At 50.1% G+C, this 16,135-nt stretch overlaps 6 protein-coding genes across 6 annotated transcripts; 1 reads left to right on the top strand and 5 right to left on the bottom strand.

Moving 5' to 3' along the window:
- Positions 1-52: 52 nt before the first annotated feature.
- On the top strand, positions 53-1,000 carry BGZ61DRAFT_495032 (methyltransferase; the record flags this gene model as incomplete). The annotated part of the gene is made up of 2 exons (XM_046250828.1): positions 53-713; positions 765-1,000. 2 exons carry the CDS (start codon positions 53-55, stop codon positions 998-1,000), a joined length of 897 nt encoding a protein of 298 aa, XP_046102704.1.
- An 843-nt stretch (positions 1,001-1,843) lies between these two features.
- BGZ61DRAFT_454320 (uncharacterized protein) lies at positions 1,844-4,379 on the bottom strand. Its single transcript, XM_046246200.1, has 5 exons — positions 4,247-4,379; positions 3,909-4,178; positions 3,121-3,860; positions 2,782-3,053; positions 1,844-2,683 (listed from the first exon to the last, which is right to left on the bottom strand). The coding sequence occupies exons 1-5, from the start codon at positions 4,307-4,309 to the stop codon at positions 2,172-2,174; spliced, it is 1,857 nt and encodes a 618-aa protein (XP_046102703.1). The 5' UTR covers positions 4,310-4,379; the 3' UTR covers positions 1,844-2,171.
- A 1,002-nt stretch (positions 4,380-5,381) lies between these two features.
- BGZ61DRAFT_51775 (uncharacterized protein) lies at positions 5,382-6,704 on the bottom strand. Its single transcript, XM_046252341.1, has 2 exons — positions 5,993-6,704; positions 5,382-5,937 (listed from the first exon to the last, which is right to left on the bottom strand). Exons 1-2 carry the CDS (start codon positions 6,524-6,526, stop codon positions 5,470-5,472), a joined length of 1,002 nt encoding a protein of 333 aa, XP_046102702.1. The 5' UTR covers positions 6,527-6,704; the 3' UTR covers positions 5,382-5,469.
- On the bottom strand, positions 6,705-7,674 carry BGZ61DRAFT_51774 (uncharacterized protein). Its single transcript, XM_046252340.1, has 3 exons — positions 7,396-7,674; positions 6,997-7,345; positions 6,705-6,921 (listed from the first exon to the last, which is right to left on the bottom strand). The coding sequence occupies exons 1-3, from the start codon at positions 7,453-7,455 to the stop codon at positions 6,884-6,886; spliced, it is 447 nt and encodes a 148-aa protein (XP_046102701.1). The 5' UTR covers positions 7,456-7,674; the 3' UTR covers positions 6,705-6,883.
- A 220-nt stretch (positions 7,675-7,894) lies between these two features.
- On the bottom strand, positions 7,895-11,394 carry BGZ61DRAFT_589526 (uncharacterized protein; the record flags this gene model as incomplete). Its single annotated transcript, XM_046256582.1, has 4 exons — positions 7,895-9,617; positions 9,669-10,637; positions 10,695-10,985; positions 11,036-11,394. 4 exons carry the CDS (start codon positions 11,392-11,394, stop codon positions 7,895-7,897), a joined length of 3,342 nt encoding a protein of 1,113 aa, XP_046102700.1.
- Positions 11,395-12,241: 847 nt separating this feature from the next.
- On the bottom strand, positions 12,242-13,183 carry BGZ61DRAFT_533862 (uncharacterized protein; the record flags this gene model as incomplete). The annotated part of the gene is made up of 1 exon (XM_046254065.1): positions 12,242-13,183. The coding sequence occupies one exon, from the start codon at positions 13,181-13,183 to the stop codon at positions 12,242-12,244; it is 942 nt and encodes a 313-aa protein (XP_046102699.1).
- Positions 13,184-16,135: the final 2,952 nt, after the last annotated feature.

Below are 16,135 nucleotides of genomic sequence, written 5' to 3'. Positions count from 1 at the left end.
ATCTTCACCCCGCACACCAAAACCAACATTCAACCTGAAAACTCCGACCACAATGACGACGGGTGTTTTCCAATACCTTGATCCTACGAGCCTCAACAAGGTCGGATCCGCAGCTTGGACCAAAGTCGACACTGACGTGAGCTCCTACAGCCGCAGCGAGCGTCGCCGCTCGGTTGCCGACATCCGCACATCCAGCCTCGACTTTGGCACTGACATTTCCGGCTTCGCTGTCTACAACTCCCCGGCCAACGAGAAGAGCTTCACCGATGATGCAGCTGTGCGGACCGGGTATTACACCGAGGTCGAGGAATTGCTTCGGGCCAAGCTCCCTGGAATAAAAAAGGTCGTCATCTTCGACCACACCATCCGTCGGCGTGAGGCGTCGTCGCCGCGCCAGCCGGTGCAGCAAGTCCATGTCGATCAAACACCTCGCGCCGCTGAAGTTCGCGTGAGGCGTCATGTTCCTGCAAATGAGGCTGAGGAACTGCTCAAGGGCCGCTATCAAATCATCAACGTGTGGAGGCCCATCTCGCACCCTGCAACAGACTTCCCGCTGGCTGTGATTGACTGGCGGTCGACGGTGCCAAAGGACCTGGTCAAAGTGGACTTGCTGTACCCCAAGCGGGAGGATGGAGCAGATGATGATGACCGGGGAAAGGAGGTGCGCCCTGATCCTCAGTCTGCGCAGTCGGCGGAAGGATACGAGGTGAAAGGTTAGTGGAAATTGCGTTTCTAATACGAAATACAACTGACCCGTGTAATAGGTGAACTCTGGGCGATTGCACCAAATGAAAACCATAAATTCTACTATGCCAAGGACATGACTCCTGATGAAGCCATGTTCATCAAGTGCTACGACTCAAGGGGCCAGGGGCAACCAGGTGGCAAGGAAGGGCTTGCCGTGTTGACACCACATACCGCGTTTATTGACCCTGCAACACCGGCAGACGCAAAAGGTCGCCAGAGTATCGAAGTGAGATGCTTGGTATTTTACGAATGAGTACAAGTTCACATGAGGCAAATTAGTCATGTCAAATACCACTGTCGTTTTTAATCCTCCCTGAAGTTACTATTGCCATATACTTTTGTCGCTTACACGTTTGCGACAACACATGCAAAGAGGCTAATGTATGCTATGATTCTGATACTGGGAGCATCAGCAAGAGAGCCGGCAAGGCGAACTGTAGCTAGGCTGGGTAAACTGTGTGATCTCCTGTCTTCCGAAGCCAGGTGAATGTCGGTATTCCGCTAGAGACTTGTGGGGTCTCGACAACCGTCGCTCTGGTTAGTTTCTTGACATTTAAGCTATAAAATCTACACACGCCAAGCCGCGTAATACATAAGCTCTCATAAATCTACTGCAATGGTTATGTAACAGAATGTAAGGCTCCTCTATTCATAACACATGTATATTTATTTTAATCTATCGGCCGATGGCTTCTTCGAGGAAGCTCATGATGGATTTTAGATAGCCAGCAACCACCCCCTCTGCTTCAAAGATAACACCGGCCGCCACTTCCATAGCGTCGAACCCGTGGTCTTTACCCGGAACGACCTCAAGACAGGTCTTGATTCAGGCACTTTTTAGCTTTTCCGCTGCCAGGACACTCTGCGCAACATTGACGTATGAATCCTGGTCCCCGTGTAATAATGCTGTGGGGGGAAAGTAGGCGTTGAGCCCGAATTCCAAGGGAAGAACTTTCGAATCTCGTTCGGTATACTCTGTACGCCATCACTGCAGATGGCCTTGGCCAAGCCGGGGATTCCACAGACAATATCTGGATAGAGAGCTGCCTCGTGCAAGGCAGCGATCCAACCCATCCGAACAACGTGAACAAGTGCAACGAAATCAGTATTACCATGATTGCTATCCACTTGGGGATATCGCTCGTATCCCTGACGGTTCTGTACCGCGAGGCAGTGTTAAAAGACTTGGCTTTGCTAGTCCGTACCTCAAAATTGCTTGGTAGTTCACACGAACGCCAGTTCTACGTGGTTCGGACAGGATTCTGGCAATCGGATTAGAAACTATAAAATCGCCCCGATAGCTCTCCATATTGCAAAGGTATCTAAGAGTTATATTATGTTGTCTCTCAGAGATGTGAATCGATTGAAGTTAACTAGGCTGGATAACACTTCACCTGTAGCAAACGCGGTAAGGCTTCAGCTTGTCAGGTAAAGACGGGATCATTCCAATCATACAGCCCCGTTGCAGACACTTGATCACTCCCCGTGATATCAGTTAGGTCAAAAATAACGCCATCAAACAACCCAAAGTCAAAATCCATGCCCAAATCCTGCTTGCCGCTAGTGCCGTGAAGTTCGGGGTCCATAATCTCAAGATTGTTATCACTTGGCGTGCTGGGGTTGGAGCTCCTTAGATTTGGCACATCTGAAATACCTCCTTGCTCTCCTGGGGTGGAGTCCGTTTCCGTGGGCGGATTTGAGCTTCCTGTCTTGTACAACTTGAACAGTTGCAATTGAGTATCCCGAACGATATCAATGATTTGACCCTTCAGTGTTTTAAACTCATCCAGCGGATTGAGAGCCGCTTCGATTCGAATCTCAAGCTGTTGACGAACTCGCGATGGCAGCTCGGCGCCAAGAAATTGCTCATATTTGGCAAATTCTGACTCAACCGCGTCTGGCTGCTCGCTGTGTGCGCTTTTGTGGTATTCATAATCTAGACAAAGATATTTGTTAGTACTGTTGATACTTGGTTCATTGTGTGGGCATTTGCAGTTAACTGAAGTAGACATAACCAAGCTGTTGACGACTTACAAGGGTTGGGTATGCTCTCCGCATTAGTACCGGGAAATAAAATGACATAGATCTCTCTCCACCGATCCTCCTCGTTATTGTGCTTTTGCATATGCTTGCGGCTTCGCAGAAATTTTTCTGTAGACGAGTCGACGCCTTCCAGCTTCGGCTTCTCACGTTTCTGGCAGGGCTTCTCAGCAGTTAGGTGCTCCAATTGTGTTTTCTCCGATTCAAACGCCTCATGGCACCGGGGACAAGTGATTGGTAGCAAATGACTTCTGTAAAGATGTTCCCTGTAGATGACGATTAGCCACGATCAAGTAACCGATGAAGCCGTTAGACACTGGAACATTGACATACTTTACCCGATGTGTCGTCCCCCAACCCGGTCCTGGACAGGAGCGCCATTCCCGAAAATGGAGTGGGTTCTTTTTGAAGAATGGACAAGCAAATCTTCTCTGGGATGTAACATCCCTTTCGACCAACTTTTGTTGCTTGGGGTCATTTTCCTCTTGTGAGTCGTCATCTTCCTGCCTTTGAAATCGCCGCTTCATGGATGGGCGAGCATTTCTTTCTCTAGGTTGATGTCCATTTGACATGCTGGGGCCTGAACTCTCTCTGGTGCCATTTGAATAATTATCAGAGCTTCCATATTGCGGCACGGTTCTGAAACCGTTGATGGCTGACGCCCGCTTCTTGAAGTACCAACACCCAATGAGGAAATAGAGGTAACCCATTAGTCGAGCAAGGATAGCTTTTCCCTGCTCATCTTTCTTCCACCTTGGAAGTGTAGAGTAGTCTGTAAGAAATTTGTGGTCGTCTGACTCTTGTCGAAACCGCGGAGCGGCTTCAATATCGACCCACGTATTTGGGGCGTGTGCACTGGGACCCTTCAATTCCGATGTGGGTGGGAACGCTGCGGCGACATATGAGCGCCTTTGCCTCTCCGGACTAAGCGCACGCAACTCAGGTGTCGGAGAGGCCTCAAGACCGGGAGAGTTTAGGTCTCCGATTTCACCTTTTCGCCTCTGTTCATATTCTTTCAAGTTTCGCATCTTTTTGGCCCTGGCTCGTCGGTTTTGAAACCAATTCTGTGGCGTCTTCAGCAATGAGCCAGATATCTAGCGAGGTGAAGGGCAAAGACTGACATTGATTCTTGAAGTATCAACCTGGAAACTTTCTGCGATTTCGCGCTTCCTGCCGGTACTTGGCTTCGGGTTTCGACAAAATTCGGTTTCCAGCAGCTCAACCTCATTCTTACTGAATCTCGGCTTCAGTTGCAAGGGAGAATCCATCGCATTTGTATTGCCGTTCCCATGGCTGGAGGAACCGGCCAGATAACCCTGCTCCTTTGCCACCTGGCCCATTTCTTCAACAAGTCCAAGTGCCTGTACATGATGAGCATGGCTCGTGAGTCCCTGGAGATATTAGCCAAATTCCTGAGTGATAGGGTTTCTTACGATCCCCAGCGTGACAAAAACCATACAGAAAAATTGTGCAACCCATCTGAAGAAGTATTGTGTGCCAATGCTTGCTGTACGGACAACATAACTGCGGGTGGAGCTGTACATGTGCTCAATCCACCTCAATCAGTGTCCAATAATTGACAGTCAATAAAGCGATGGGGACGAAATAAATTGGTTTGGGGCGTGCCACCCTTAAATAAATGGAGAGTTGCATCTATTGGCCAATCAGATGCATTTGCTCCGTGTCATTTGACTGCCGAAGTTGTGCGCATATGCGCACAACTTCCCGCGCACAGCTTCCATCCATTGTGGGGGTTTTTCTTAGTAACACTGCCTGCCTTAAATGTAGAGAAATTTAGTACCGTGATATTTAATAAATAGCTAATAGAATCAATATTAAGCTAATATTAATCCGGAAAACTTTCAGGACACCCCTCTGTTAGAACGATCCCATAACATTGTCGTGATTAGCACTGAGCCAGATCCAAGAGGAACTGCTACTCCCCAAGCAAAGCGAAAGTGATGCCTAGTGAGTGACTGGCCCCCACAGGGATTACTTTGCAATTGCCGGGTTCTGCTGCAAACCGGAGGCACTCGTTGCTCGCTGAATATGTTGTAATCCAATCAGAGATTAATGGCATCATGATCAGGCCGTTATTTTCGCTTGCTGACGGCTGTGGCCAATGGGAGGGAAAAGGCTTATCTCGGAGGGAAGAAGTAGTTGTTGGTGGACCCGAGGTCGGATCCTTGTTCCGACTTGTCTCGTTTTACGCCTGAGATGTTAGGCTTACGGGACAGAGGTGATCGTCCCCAGGACACACCCGTCTGTCACACGTAGCATCACGCAGTTCATCAGGTTCTAGCATCGTCCCCGTATTTCTACTAGTAGTGTCCCTTCGCCCTATTATATGTCGGATATACCGCTCAGCTGGCGAAAGCTCATGTCTGCTGTGAGCCTCAGGTATCTTGCCAGAGAGCTCCGGTGTCTATCGGAGCGTAGCCACATCTTTGCCCATCCCCTGTGCAAAACTCCAGCCAGCGTCGCGATACCATAGTCCAAAGAGAGTATCCTTGTGTGAAAAGTATCGATTTTTTAGCTGCGGTAAGTTGGACGACGTTGCTCCCACAGTACATGAAGGAGCATTCATGACTCAAGGGAACAGAACTGTGATTATTGCTAGAGGACCACTCTGCGCCATAACATCCTTTTACCTGAGTTCTACGGGACAGCTGCGCCGGTACATTACACATGGAAAATAGTATCGCAGGGACAGGCTGTGAGTACGTGCTTCTCGCGTTCGAATAATCCCCACAATTCCGCGTCCTCGCCTTTTTTGACCTCTCGGAAACGAAGAACTTGACTAGCTTCTTCACCAGCAGAATATTCAGTACCGCAAGAAGGATCCCGTCGGCACAGCAGCAGCGTGGATTGCCCGAAGCGTCCCTCGTAAGAGAAGTCGCCGTAGGCTAGCAGTCGCAATGAACGAATTCCGGTAGGCCCGAATACCCATTGAGCAAAGTCGATGAAAGCATCTCCTACCATGGGGAAACGCTCGACGGGAAGGTCGATGCCGAAAAAATCGAAGAGCTCAACGTCCCGCTCGAGTGGTTTGTCCCAACCTAAATAGTACCTTATCAGGTCCCCGCCTGATTGCCTCATATGCAAGACTTGCAAGGATGATTTCGAAGCCAACCCAGACACGAAACTTCCCTATTTGGAACGTTAGCCGCACTTGTGTCTTTTACGTGCTGGAGACGATTCTTACCATAAACTCAGGAATGCAAGCGATTCCGAGGCAGGTTAGGTTTAATTTCCCTAAAGAGCCACCTGGACTGTCGTCTTCGTCTTCGGGACTCATAAAAATCGGCTCCGGTGTATCGCACACTTTCCCAAAAAGGTAGTCATCGTCGCGCAGGTCGAGGCTTCGTTGGTGATGGACAAATCTCCGAAGTGAAGTACGGTGACGTAGCAGCGCTCGCCAGGGCCCAAGTGAATATTCAGCGGCGGTGGTGTAGAGGAACAACTCCTCGAGCCCCTGAATCTTGTCAAGAAGTGCCGAAATCGACTCATATGGTTTAGTTAGGTTATCTTTGAATGACCACTGAATCTCGAGAGATCTCAATTTGAGAGGCTCCGCGCCTTTACAGATCAGTATAATCAGGTCTTGCCAGCCATGGTAGTGCCGTAACTTCAGCGACTGAAGAGAACCGAAGTCGAAGACATCGTGAATATACTCGAGGACTTGCTGACTGACAGCCCTTGAGCTCCCGGGGGCGACCGAAACGGCGGCTAGAGCCATTTTTTTTTTTCAAAACTGGAAATCTCATGGACCTATGCCTGGGCAGCTTCAGGATCTGCACTGCGAACTCATCATGCTCTTTTTCGTCATCAGAGTCAATGTCGGACAACATATCCTGATGGTGTGTTAGATCGATCTCGAGCTCCTCAAGCTGGTGTGACCTCTCCTCGAGTACATCGGCGAGGGATTCGAGGTCAGTTGGCGACGTCAGCCCTGTCCAAGAGAGGCGCTTGAGGTGTGGGAATGCCGATAAGGCCAAATAATCCATGCGTCCTACGTTCCACTCGCACCTGGCATCCGTCACTAAGCGAATACTCTCGAGATTTTGTTGTTTTAAGGGGAAGTAGCCAGGAGGTTCTAGAAGTGCCTGGGGCACACAGGTTCCCAAGTTCCAACTGTCGAGTCGAGCAAGTCAGTGGTTTGGCGACTGGGAGACAAAAGACCATATATCAAGGGAATGACAGGCTCACCTAAGTGATCGGATTGCGCCAGTTTCACAGAAACCGAGCAAAATCCCCAGTCGTTCTGCCACATCTTCGACTCCCTCTTTGAACTGGCTAGTGTAAATGTCATACTTCTCCTGACGCGTATGCATGCATCGAAAAAATGTTTTTCATAGAAGTGAGACCAGAGTTTGATGTCCCGAGTGTGGCGAAGGAGGCCTCTCTCTCCAGCCTCGTCGAGACCTGAATCGAAGATATCCTCGAGGTCGTCCTCAAGTGCATACAGGGAGATTGATCGGTATAGATAAGGCACAGTCTTTTCGTATAGTATCTTGGAAACCTGGCACAAGTTGTTGATGTCTCGCCGATCATCTAACTGAGATCCGGTCAGTTGATAAAACTCATTGGCTTTGCGTTGTCTCTTACCAACTTGAGTATCATAGTGTGGATCTCCCCGGGAATACTATCCAACATCGACGGACTCATATTACGATGTGTATCCTGTCTCTCACGCTGACTTGGTGTGTCTCGCGATTGCTGAGGAAAACGTAAAGTTGGCACTGGAAAATAGAACAAACGGTGGATATATTTGCGAAGCCGTGAATTGGCACCCAATTCATAGGTTCCCTTATTGTATGATGACACAACTCGCGCAGATAGGTCGCAGTAGAGCGTAGAAAGTAGAGGTTGAATGCCTTGTTCCTTCTACGGAAAATCGCTCATTGAGGAGGAAGGGCTGCTCAGCCAATCAGAATGTTGCTCTTTGTAATATTACAAAACCCACATCCACCAATAACAACCTTAGCCTCAAGCCGCCGGAACTTCGAACATGCTCCAATTCCCTGGCCGCCTAGCTAGCTGGTAATAATCAACAAGACACATTGTATATTCTGGACCAGAGAAAGTTACTAAGCTACGGTCCCCTTCATTCCCCATATGCAGCTAGAAGAATCACTGCACCTTGGTAGTGACCACATTCGGATGCATAATGCGCTGGTGTGAAGCCCTTTGCATCCTTGGGTGCTGTCGTGAGTTGAGATGAGAAAATGATATCTGAGATGATGGAAACAAATCCCTTTCTTGCCGCAATATGTAGGACATGTGAACCTTCAGCGTCAACTTTATTGACGTCTATGCCATGCCTAATCAAGCGTCTTGCCAGTCGAGATGACTCTTTCTCATCGTCCCCATCCAGCGCAGCGAAAAGTGCCGTCTTTCCAGACGCATCGACGACGTTGACATCCAAACGGCCCGAATCCATCAAAACAACAAATGTCTTCCTGAGTGACTTTCTTATAACCAGATGCAGGATTGGATCTTTGAGCCCGTTACTGTCCGTGATTTCGAGTGATGGGTTGGCGCCTGCCACAACCAATTGAGCGGCTATGTTATCTTGCTTCCGTTCGACAGCAGCATATAGCAGCGATGTATCCTGAAACACAATGTCTAGATTCGCTTGGAATCTCATTAATAATTCTGTGACTTTGGGCTGACTGTTTTGTATTGCCTTGAGTAATGAAATGCTGGTCGCGTCGAGGTTCGACTCTGCTGGCAAGCCGCTTTTGACCAAGCAGTATTCTCTAACCATGTCATCGAGGCAGATGTTGCCAGGGACAAAACCGTCGGTAGACCAGAGATCATTCCCCTGGGCTTCGAAGAGCCGCACAAACGCATCTGTATGGTGATTCTTCCAAGCATAGAAAAGCGGCGACTTGCCCCACTTGTCCAAGGTGGCGGCAAGTTCAGGATCTCGTATCAAGAGAATCCTCACTGCACTCGCAAAACCTCGTTTGGCAGCTTCGTGAAGGGCTGTTGACTCATGAACGTCCCGCTCCTTTATGTGGTCCTCGTTTCTCTGCAACAGAGTTTCCACAGAATCTTCCAATCCGAGATGTAACAAGATGTGAAGTTTGGGTAGGGTAGTGATCCATTCAGCAAAGGAGTCCCAAGTTTCGAAACGTCGGTCCAGATGTTCCAGGTTCGTGTAGAGTAAAATTTGCATTGCCAAACTACAATTTGGTGTGTGAAGGAAGTCCATGATATGTTCCTGAAAGGCATGATCTTGCGGGGATCTTTGCAGAATGCTTCGGCAATGGCTTCCCCAACGCGCTGCGGTTTCAACAAATTTGTATTTTCTGAGCAATTCCATGAGCGCTGATTCGGTATCACAGCAACCCACATTGAAGTCGATCTGTTGCAGATAGTCCAAGTAAGCTTTCGCAATAGCAACTTGCATTTTCATGCTCTGTTCTGTGTCGTTGGATTCGCGTTGGACCAACGTCGCTACCTCTGGCGAAGTAAAGTGGAGGAGGTTGTTACCATGGTCCACCGTCACAAAAGGCTCGACCTTCTCCAAAACGTCCCCGTATTCTACTTTCTGTGCTGAAGGTCCCATGAAATAGTCGAGGATTGCCTGAAACGCGTCCTCGTATTCCGTTGAGAGCGGGTATTTCCCAGATAGCTGTAGCCACATCACCAACGCCAGAGATGCAGCAGCCACCGGCGTCGAGTCGTTGCGGAATTGCCTCAACCCATAGGTGGCGAGAGGTTGCCGCATTTCAAGCAATTCTTCCAAGATCCGCGGGCTTTCTCGGGTCAAGTGCTGCTGTCGTAGCAGTATCATAGTGTATAATCTCGCTTTGATGAACCTGTGTAGAGTAAATTAACGTGATCAAATAATGAGTGACTATGCAACCCACATTCCGCTTGACATATCTGCTACCCTCTTTGCGCAAATGGAAATGAAATCCGGAGATAACTTGAAGCTCTGGTGATGTTGGCCCTTCTGAAGTAGATCTTCAACAAACATCTGAACATCACTCCATCGGCCTCGGTGGTCTAAGTTTGGAGACAAGTCCATCCGCAAGATCATGTCATCTGCCTGGAAGTCCTGTGTAGAGTGACTCGTGATGAATATCTTGCACTTCAAGTTTAGCAAAGTCTGCAGGAGGTCTGCAAACGCCGGCGGATCCACCATGTTGTCCTCATCCCATCCGTCCAAGATAATGACGACCTGGTCATCAAACTTTTCGAGCGTTTTGCGCAACACGTCGAACAAGGCCGTCATGGCGGGTGGATCCTGGGAAAGATTCATCTTATCAATGAGCTGCATTAAAGTGACTGGCGACTGTGCTGTGCTCGAATAAGATGGTTCTGAGATGTCTGCAGGACCTCTCAAACTCTGGGGGGCCATCGGTGATACTGAGTTGTCGGATAGAGTCTGCCTGTTGACTGCTGGATCTCTCTGCACATGCAAAGAACTTTGTTCCGGGACCTGCTGGTGGTCTGGTGGCTGCTGCCCTGAGTTCAATTTGTAGAGACATGTCGTGGCGCTTTTCTCAACAGTGCTGATAGTGCCCGCGCCCAAGTCCTGTGAGATGGACGGTGGGACGATGGCCTTCCCGAGGGAAACTGACAGCCGTCGCTGCGGAGCTTTCGGTCGTTTGGACTGGTTAGTCGATATGCTCCAATCACTGGCTTGAGATTTTGTCGAGTAGGTCCTTCGGAGACCATTGATCCCTGAGGAAAACGAAATATCTCCTGCAAAGAGGCAAAGTTGCTCAAGTAGCGCGTGAGTCACACCCATGGCCGTCTGCACCTTGCCACGCCCCAGGTAAAAGTATGCATGCGTGATTTCAATCTTCTCAAAGAGATCGATTGCTTTTGATCTTGTTGATATCAGCTTCGGGACGGTGAAGGTTACAGTTCCAATTCAAAATACTCACACAAGTACGCTTTTGCCTACGCCCTCCGGACCATGGCATTCGAACACTGTATAGTTCGGGCCATATAGCCAACTAACAAATTGGGCGTTTTCAATGAACCATATAGCAGACCCCATGACTCTGGAGGATTTGATACGGAGGTGTCGCTTGGGGGAGGCGCCCGGGACATCGCGATGTGGCTTTGAGGGATGATATACGCGAGTCGCAAGTTCCCTTATCCTCTCATGAAAGGGTGGTATAGAATCTTCTCTAGATTGTCGAGATCTCATCTGTTGCCAGTTTTTCGTGCTGCTATTCATGTTAGAACTGAACTGGCATCTAGTATGGACATGGGGTGGCACCGTGAGTTCTGAGCAGCCATCGACTGCCTTTCCAGGTAGGCTCCGGCCTTGGCCATATTGCTGAATTCTCTGACCACTGGCATCGCCCATTCCAATGTGTCTTTGAAGCGTTGAAGTTCTTGTTCCAACCTAACATCGCTCATGTGCTCGCTATCGGAACGCTGCCGGGGAGAAACAGCCAGGTTTAGCCAGCTGTTTGTTCGTCGCCGCAGGAGGCCATGCACTGTGTTTTCGAGATCCCCCATGTAAGAAGATAATGTCAGAGCGTGAGGAGCTACGCTTTCAAAGCTTGCGGGATCCTGCGACAGACGTTCCTGCAGAGCAACTCCCTGGAGCTTCATCTGCTGCAGAGACAGCATGGCGGCACGCATACCTCGGCCATCAGGTCCCTTCCCCTCCTCTCTAAGGGACCTGAGCAGAGTACTAATAGCATGTTGAACTTTGCTAACGGCACTATTGATGAACGTCGTGATATGTCTGAGGTTCACATGAGAGTCTGGTGGGGAAGCACAATCTCGATCGGAAGCTTGTCTTGAACGATCGCTGGGGCTCTGGGGCTCGTCAGCGAGGGGAGCACCGGGGCTTTCTGTGTCATATCTGCGAGACTGGTCGTGACTTTGGTCGAAGGTGCCGCTTTCTCGGCGTGGTAGCCGAATGAAGCCTGTCATTAAGGATGCCATTGAGTTTGGGCGACGCAAAGCAATATCTCTCGGAGGATCGATTACGCAGGAGGGGCCGGCCTGGGCTTGACTGAGTTGGGATCCCAACAATGGCTACTCGAGCATCAGGCTGGACTTCGTGGCGTCCAAAGAGAGCCGCGGAACCTGATGTCCGGACTTATCCATAGATGCCCTAGTCAATATGCAATGCCGTGTGGCCTGCAGACGCTCTAGCTGATTCCCAGTGTTACTTTCCAAGTGGGGTAGCAGAATGCCAGCGATATACTGATCTCATTCGTCTCTTCAGGCTGGGCACGTCGTAATGGTTGCTCAGCTCAGCCATCTCAAAGCTGAGGGCGTAAGCAGCCGGTATTCCCCGTGGATTTGACCAACATGCAAGTGAAGTTTCCCCGTCCTGAATAGCACGTCATTTAAAAGCAAGTTAAAATGTATCCAACTAATCTAAAATGGTACTCATTACAAAGTGAGCCCTACAAAAGCATGCATTACACCACGGAGCTATCCGTCTAGAGGGCATTTTCTACCTCTACTCTCCCGTCTCCTCCTCCTTCGTCTGCACGTCGTCACCCCACACGAGAGTCAAATTGGTTAGCTCCCCTCCCTCCCTCAGTCTACCCAGTCTGTTCGGCTGGATTTGGGCCAACTTGAACAGGCTCTCCCCCTCCCCGCGCTTGATTGGCGTTTTAGACGGGGTAATTTTGTACGGCCTCGTTGTTCCAGGCTTCATGCCCAGCACCGTCTTGATGTTCCTTTTCAGGTTATGCATTGTTCCTCCAGTGACCGAGATGTTGAAATCAGCAAGGTACGGCTTGTCCGTCGAACGAGACAGTAGTATCGCCACTGTGATTCCTGGCGGTACCCCAGTGACCTCTTTGGGGTTCGACGCCAGAACCCAGCGCACCCCGTTGCGTTCCTGGGTCTTTTTGTCCATGATGGGGTACGCGTGGCCTGAGTTGAAGTAGGTCTGGGACCACGAAATCTTCTTTTCGTAGCCCAAAGAGGCCTCTGCAGTGACGCCTCCACCTCCGCCGCCGACCTTTGACCCGGTATTGACTGTTTTCTCCACGTCGACCTTTGTCATATTAGACCGAACCATGGAGTCGAACGGCGCCCAGGCGACGAGCCTTGGCTCGGCTTTCTCTGGGAGCTTTTGGTCTTGTAGCTCCATGCTAAATGTGACATGTCGGATCCTCTGCTCACCATCGTTGGAAGCCAGGACCACTTTCAGGATAATGAGAGTCATTCGCTGCTGTTCCGTATCGTCCTCGAAGCCATCGACCTGCAAGAGCCTCTCTGTGCTCACAGTAAATCCAGACGGATCGTCAGAATAGTAGACAAGCCCACCATCCTTAGTCTTGAAGGATTTGAGGCCACCATGGTCCTGTGTTGTTCGATCTTTGGTTTCGAAGAGTTCAACTTCAGTATCGTCGTCGAAGTCCGCGTAGTCGTTATCCCACTCTTCGGCCATGGTAGCGAGATGGGTGTGAGATTCGTATTGCAGGCTTGTCGTAGCGCGAACTATCCTGGACTGGATGATGCTCTAAAATCGGACGCTCAACATCCCAAACCTTTATCCACATACGGGCCATCCAATTTCTAATTGACGCACTCTCGAGACGATACCCCGGGAGCCTCATTCTCCCCGCAATCCAGCGCCCGCCGGGGCAGGTCTGCCGGTCATGCATTGTCATCTTCGAACCTGGCCGCATGAGTCCAACACTAGTGACGCGACGATAACTCATAGTTGCTTCATTGGCTTGAGAAGCAGCCACAGAGAGGAGCGTGAGATAATTTGCCCTTTCATTTGTCATGGGACCCTTTCGGTGGCCAACCGGATGACGCGGAGGTCGGTTTCCGGAAATGAGGCTGAAAACACATTGCGTAGTGCTCATTCTTGCATATTGAATACTGACTTGTCAAGCATCGGACGGACCGTTCAGGCTAGTCTTGGAGTGCGACAAGGCAGTGCCAGCCAGAACCAATCATCACCCTTGCACGAAATGCAACATTTTTCAGCTCGGCTAACAATGTGGTTCACAGTGTGGGGGATACATTGAGGAAGATGAGGCTCTGGTTCCATTCCCGGAGAGCCCGCTGTATGAGCCGAAGGTGTCTGACACCTGCTTTACTCTGCATATGTGGGTTCGTGAAATGCCACGCTTTGTCCGTCTCGGCAGACTTTTGTAGAATTTTCTCGCATTTCATGATAGTTGAGATCCAACTGGAAAACATCTAGGCCGTCACTATGCAAACCAGTGTTGCGACAATGACTCAAACAAGCCAGCATGTCACTACAATCCAGCGACTTCCTGCGTTGGAACTCCACAGCGACCCAGCAACGAGCACCAAAGCCCCTGCAACACCATTGAATCCTCATAATGACACGCTTGAGGAAACGCTGCGGGAGAAAATAAACGCATGGCGAGGGAGGATGGACGAATTCAGAGTCATCAACGTTGGCGTTAAGGCAGCCACTCTCCTCGATACCTTACACTTGGTCATTATGAACCAGATGGAACAGAATGCCAGGGTTGCAGGTCTTGGAGAGGAGCGACCAGAAGCAGCCACATCGGAACAGCGCCAGCAGGACTTCTTTTGGGACGACGATGTCGCGCAAGAAGTTCGCCGATTTATCCAACAACCTCCCGACGGAGTTGATGCTTGTGTTTTATGGTGCATGATGAGGGATGCGGTGCAGCTCATGCCAAACGCCAACTGTCACGACGATGGCAGCGACGATGAGGGGATCAGCATGCCATTTCCTCCCCCTCCCTCTCATCAATTCTTCCCAGCACTCCAATCTAGGGACAGTCGCTATTCTCAGTCGTCCAGTCGTCCCTTGGTTACTTCCCGCGATGCGTATTACATGCTCAGCAAAGTCCTTATCGGCGTCCACCCAATGCTAGCATTTCGGCTGCCTGCAGGATTCTTAAAAATTCATTGCCAGGAGCCAAAGGAGCATCAAACAAACAAGGTCAAAGGAACACCTGCCTTCTCCCACGCAATGGACAAGGGAGAAACCGAGCTTATGGAATTCATGATCGGCGAGTGCCGCAAGTTCATCATGGATGGCGCTAAAAAGACTGCCGACCGGTCTCCTTTGCTTCGAGGCATATCTAGCCCGACCAAGTACCTAGCTAGGGTCATGAAAGAGAGCAATCCGCAATCCACAGTACTCCAGCGCGCGGTCAGCAATTACATGCAGAACCACAATGAGAAGCAACTCAAGGTGATAGAGATACTTCTCAAGCTAGATGATGATGTCACAGTTGGTTATCTCGCAGATGAGATCATACTCGGTCAGGTCGTTCAACAGACATTTATGGCCATCAGAATGGTTGATGATAGACGCATTGTATTTCCTGAGGACGACATGACGAGCGACGACGGGCAAAGTGACCCAGGCTCCAACGCGGACGACAATCACGTTTTGCCCGTTGTCAAGATGATGCTCCGGTACAGAGGTGACCTCAAGACAAAGGACGCCATTCTGGGCGTGTTGAATTATAAATCATCATGGGCCAACAGCAAATTCCCAGGACGGGACCGCAACTTCAGATTAAACGCCGAAAAGGAGATGGAGCGGACAAGAGCCCAACTCGTCGAGATTTTCACCACTGACGCAGAGCTCATAGTCGATGAAGAAGTTTTGCAGCTGATCATGGAACACGACCTCGTCTTCGTGTGGTTACTGGCACCGATCCAGCGCGCAGTTGAGCGCCTGATGGCGGACGGCCCAACAGCCAAAGCACTCTTTCACACCGCCCTCAAGCTGGACAAGGACTTGTGCTTTTTGCAAAACATTGCGGGTGCTCCTCAGTTCCATCGCATACTTGACTTTGAGCTCATGAGCGAAATTGTGAAATGCGGTCACTTGGACATCTGGAAGCTTAGTTCTGTCCAGGCTCGCTGGAAAGAGATCAACGAGAAGGAACATGACCGCTGCATGCTCCATATCGCTGTCCAGCACCAGAAGGTTGAACTTGTGAAGCAGCTCCTGGAAGAGGATCCAAACTCAGTGATGAAAGCGGTTCCGGTGAAGGGGATTGCGGATCTGGATGCATATCCTCTCTGGCATCTGAACTTCGTCGCTATTGACGGTAAGGCCAACCGCAGGGCCTCTACATCACCTGGTATCGAAACATCAATCCCCACTGTCGGTACCGATACAGCTTCTATGGACTCGGCGATCGAGTTGAGGAGCCCATCGCCTAAATTTCCATCAAAGTCATCAAGGGTTGCGCCAGGAACGGCTCCAAGCCCAGACAACAAGCCGAAAGCCAAAGCGGAGGCGGATCCTGGTGCAGAAATCCGCCAGTTATTGGTCCACGCCACTATTGAACATGCAGATGGAATGAAGACGATAGCCAAGATATTTCGTGAGTCGGATGGTGAGTGTCTCCTGCTTCGTGTTTATGAG

The sequence above is a fragment of the Ilyonectria robusta genome (assembly GCF_021365365.1).
Source record: "Ilyonectria robusta strain PMI_751 chromosome Unknown BGZ61scaffold_13, whole genome shotgun sequence".
In the NCBI taxonomy this organism is placed as follows: Eukaryota; Fungi; Ascomycota; class Sordariomycetes; order Hypocreales; family Nectriaceae; genus Ilyonectria; species Ilyonectria robusta.
The sequence above is the reverse complement of the archived record's forward strand: the minus strand, read 5'-3'. Positions and strand labels throughout refer to the sequence as shown.

Bases quoted from the DNA above. Each gene is read 5' to 3' on its own strand.
- BGZ61DRAFT_51775 (XM_046252341.1), bottom strand. From the start codon at position 6,526: ATGGCTCTAGCCGCCGTTTCGGTCGCCCCCGGGAGCTCAAGGGCTGTC. The intron at 5,938-5,992 runs GTAAGAATCGTC...CGTTCCAAATAG, and splicing joins CTTGCATTCCTGAGTTTATG to GGAAGTTTCGTGTCTGGGTT.
- BGZ61DRAFT_51774 (XM_046252340.1), bottom strand. From the start codon at position 7,455: ATGAGTCCGTCGATGTTGGATAGTATTCCCGGGGAGATCCACACTATG. The intron at 7,346-7,395 runs GTAAGAGACAAC...ACCGGATCTCAG, and splicing joins ACACTATGATACTCAAGTTG to TTAGATGATCGGCGAGACAT. The intron at 6,922-6,996 runs GTGAGCCTGTCA...TCGACTCGACAG, and splicing joins GGCGCAATCCGATCACTTAG to TTGGAACTTGGGAACCTGTG.
- BGZ61DRAFT_454320 (XM_046246200.1), bottom strand. From the start codon at position 4,309: ATGTTGTCCGTACAGCAAGCATTGGCACACAATACTTCTTCAGATGGG. The intron at 4,179-4,246 runs GTATGGTTTTTG...TAATATCTCCAG, and splicing joins ATGGGTTGCACAATTTTTCT to GGACTCACGAGCCATGCTCA. The intron at 3,054-3,120 runs GTATGTCAATGT...CGTCATCTACAG, and splicing joins GGGACGACACATCGGGTAAA to GGAACATCTTTACAGAAGTC.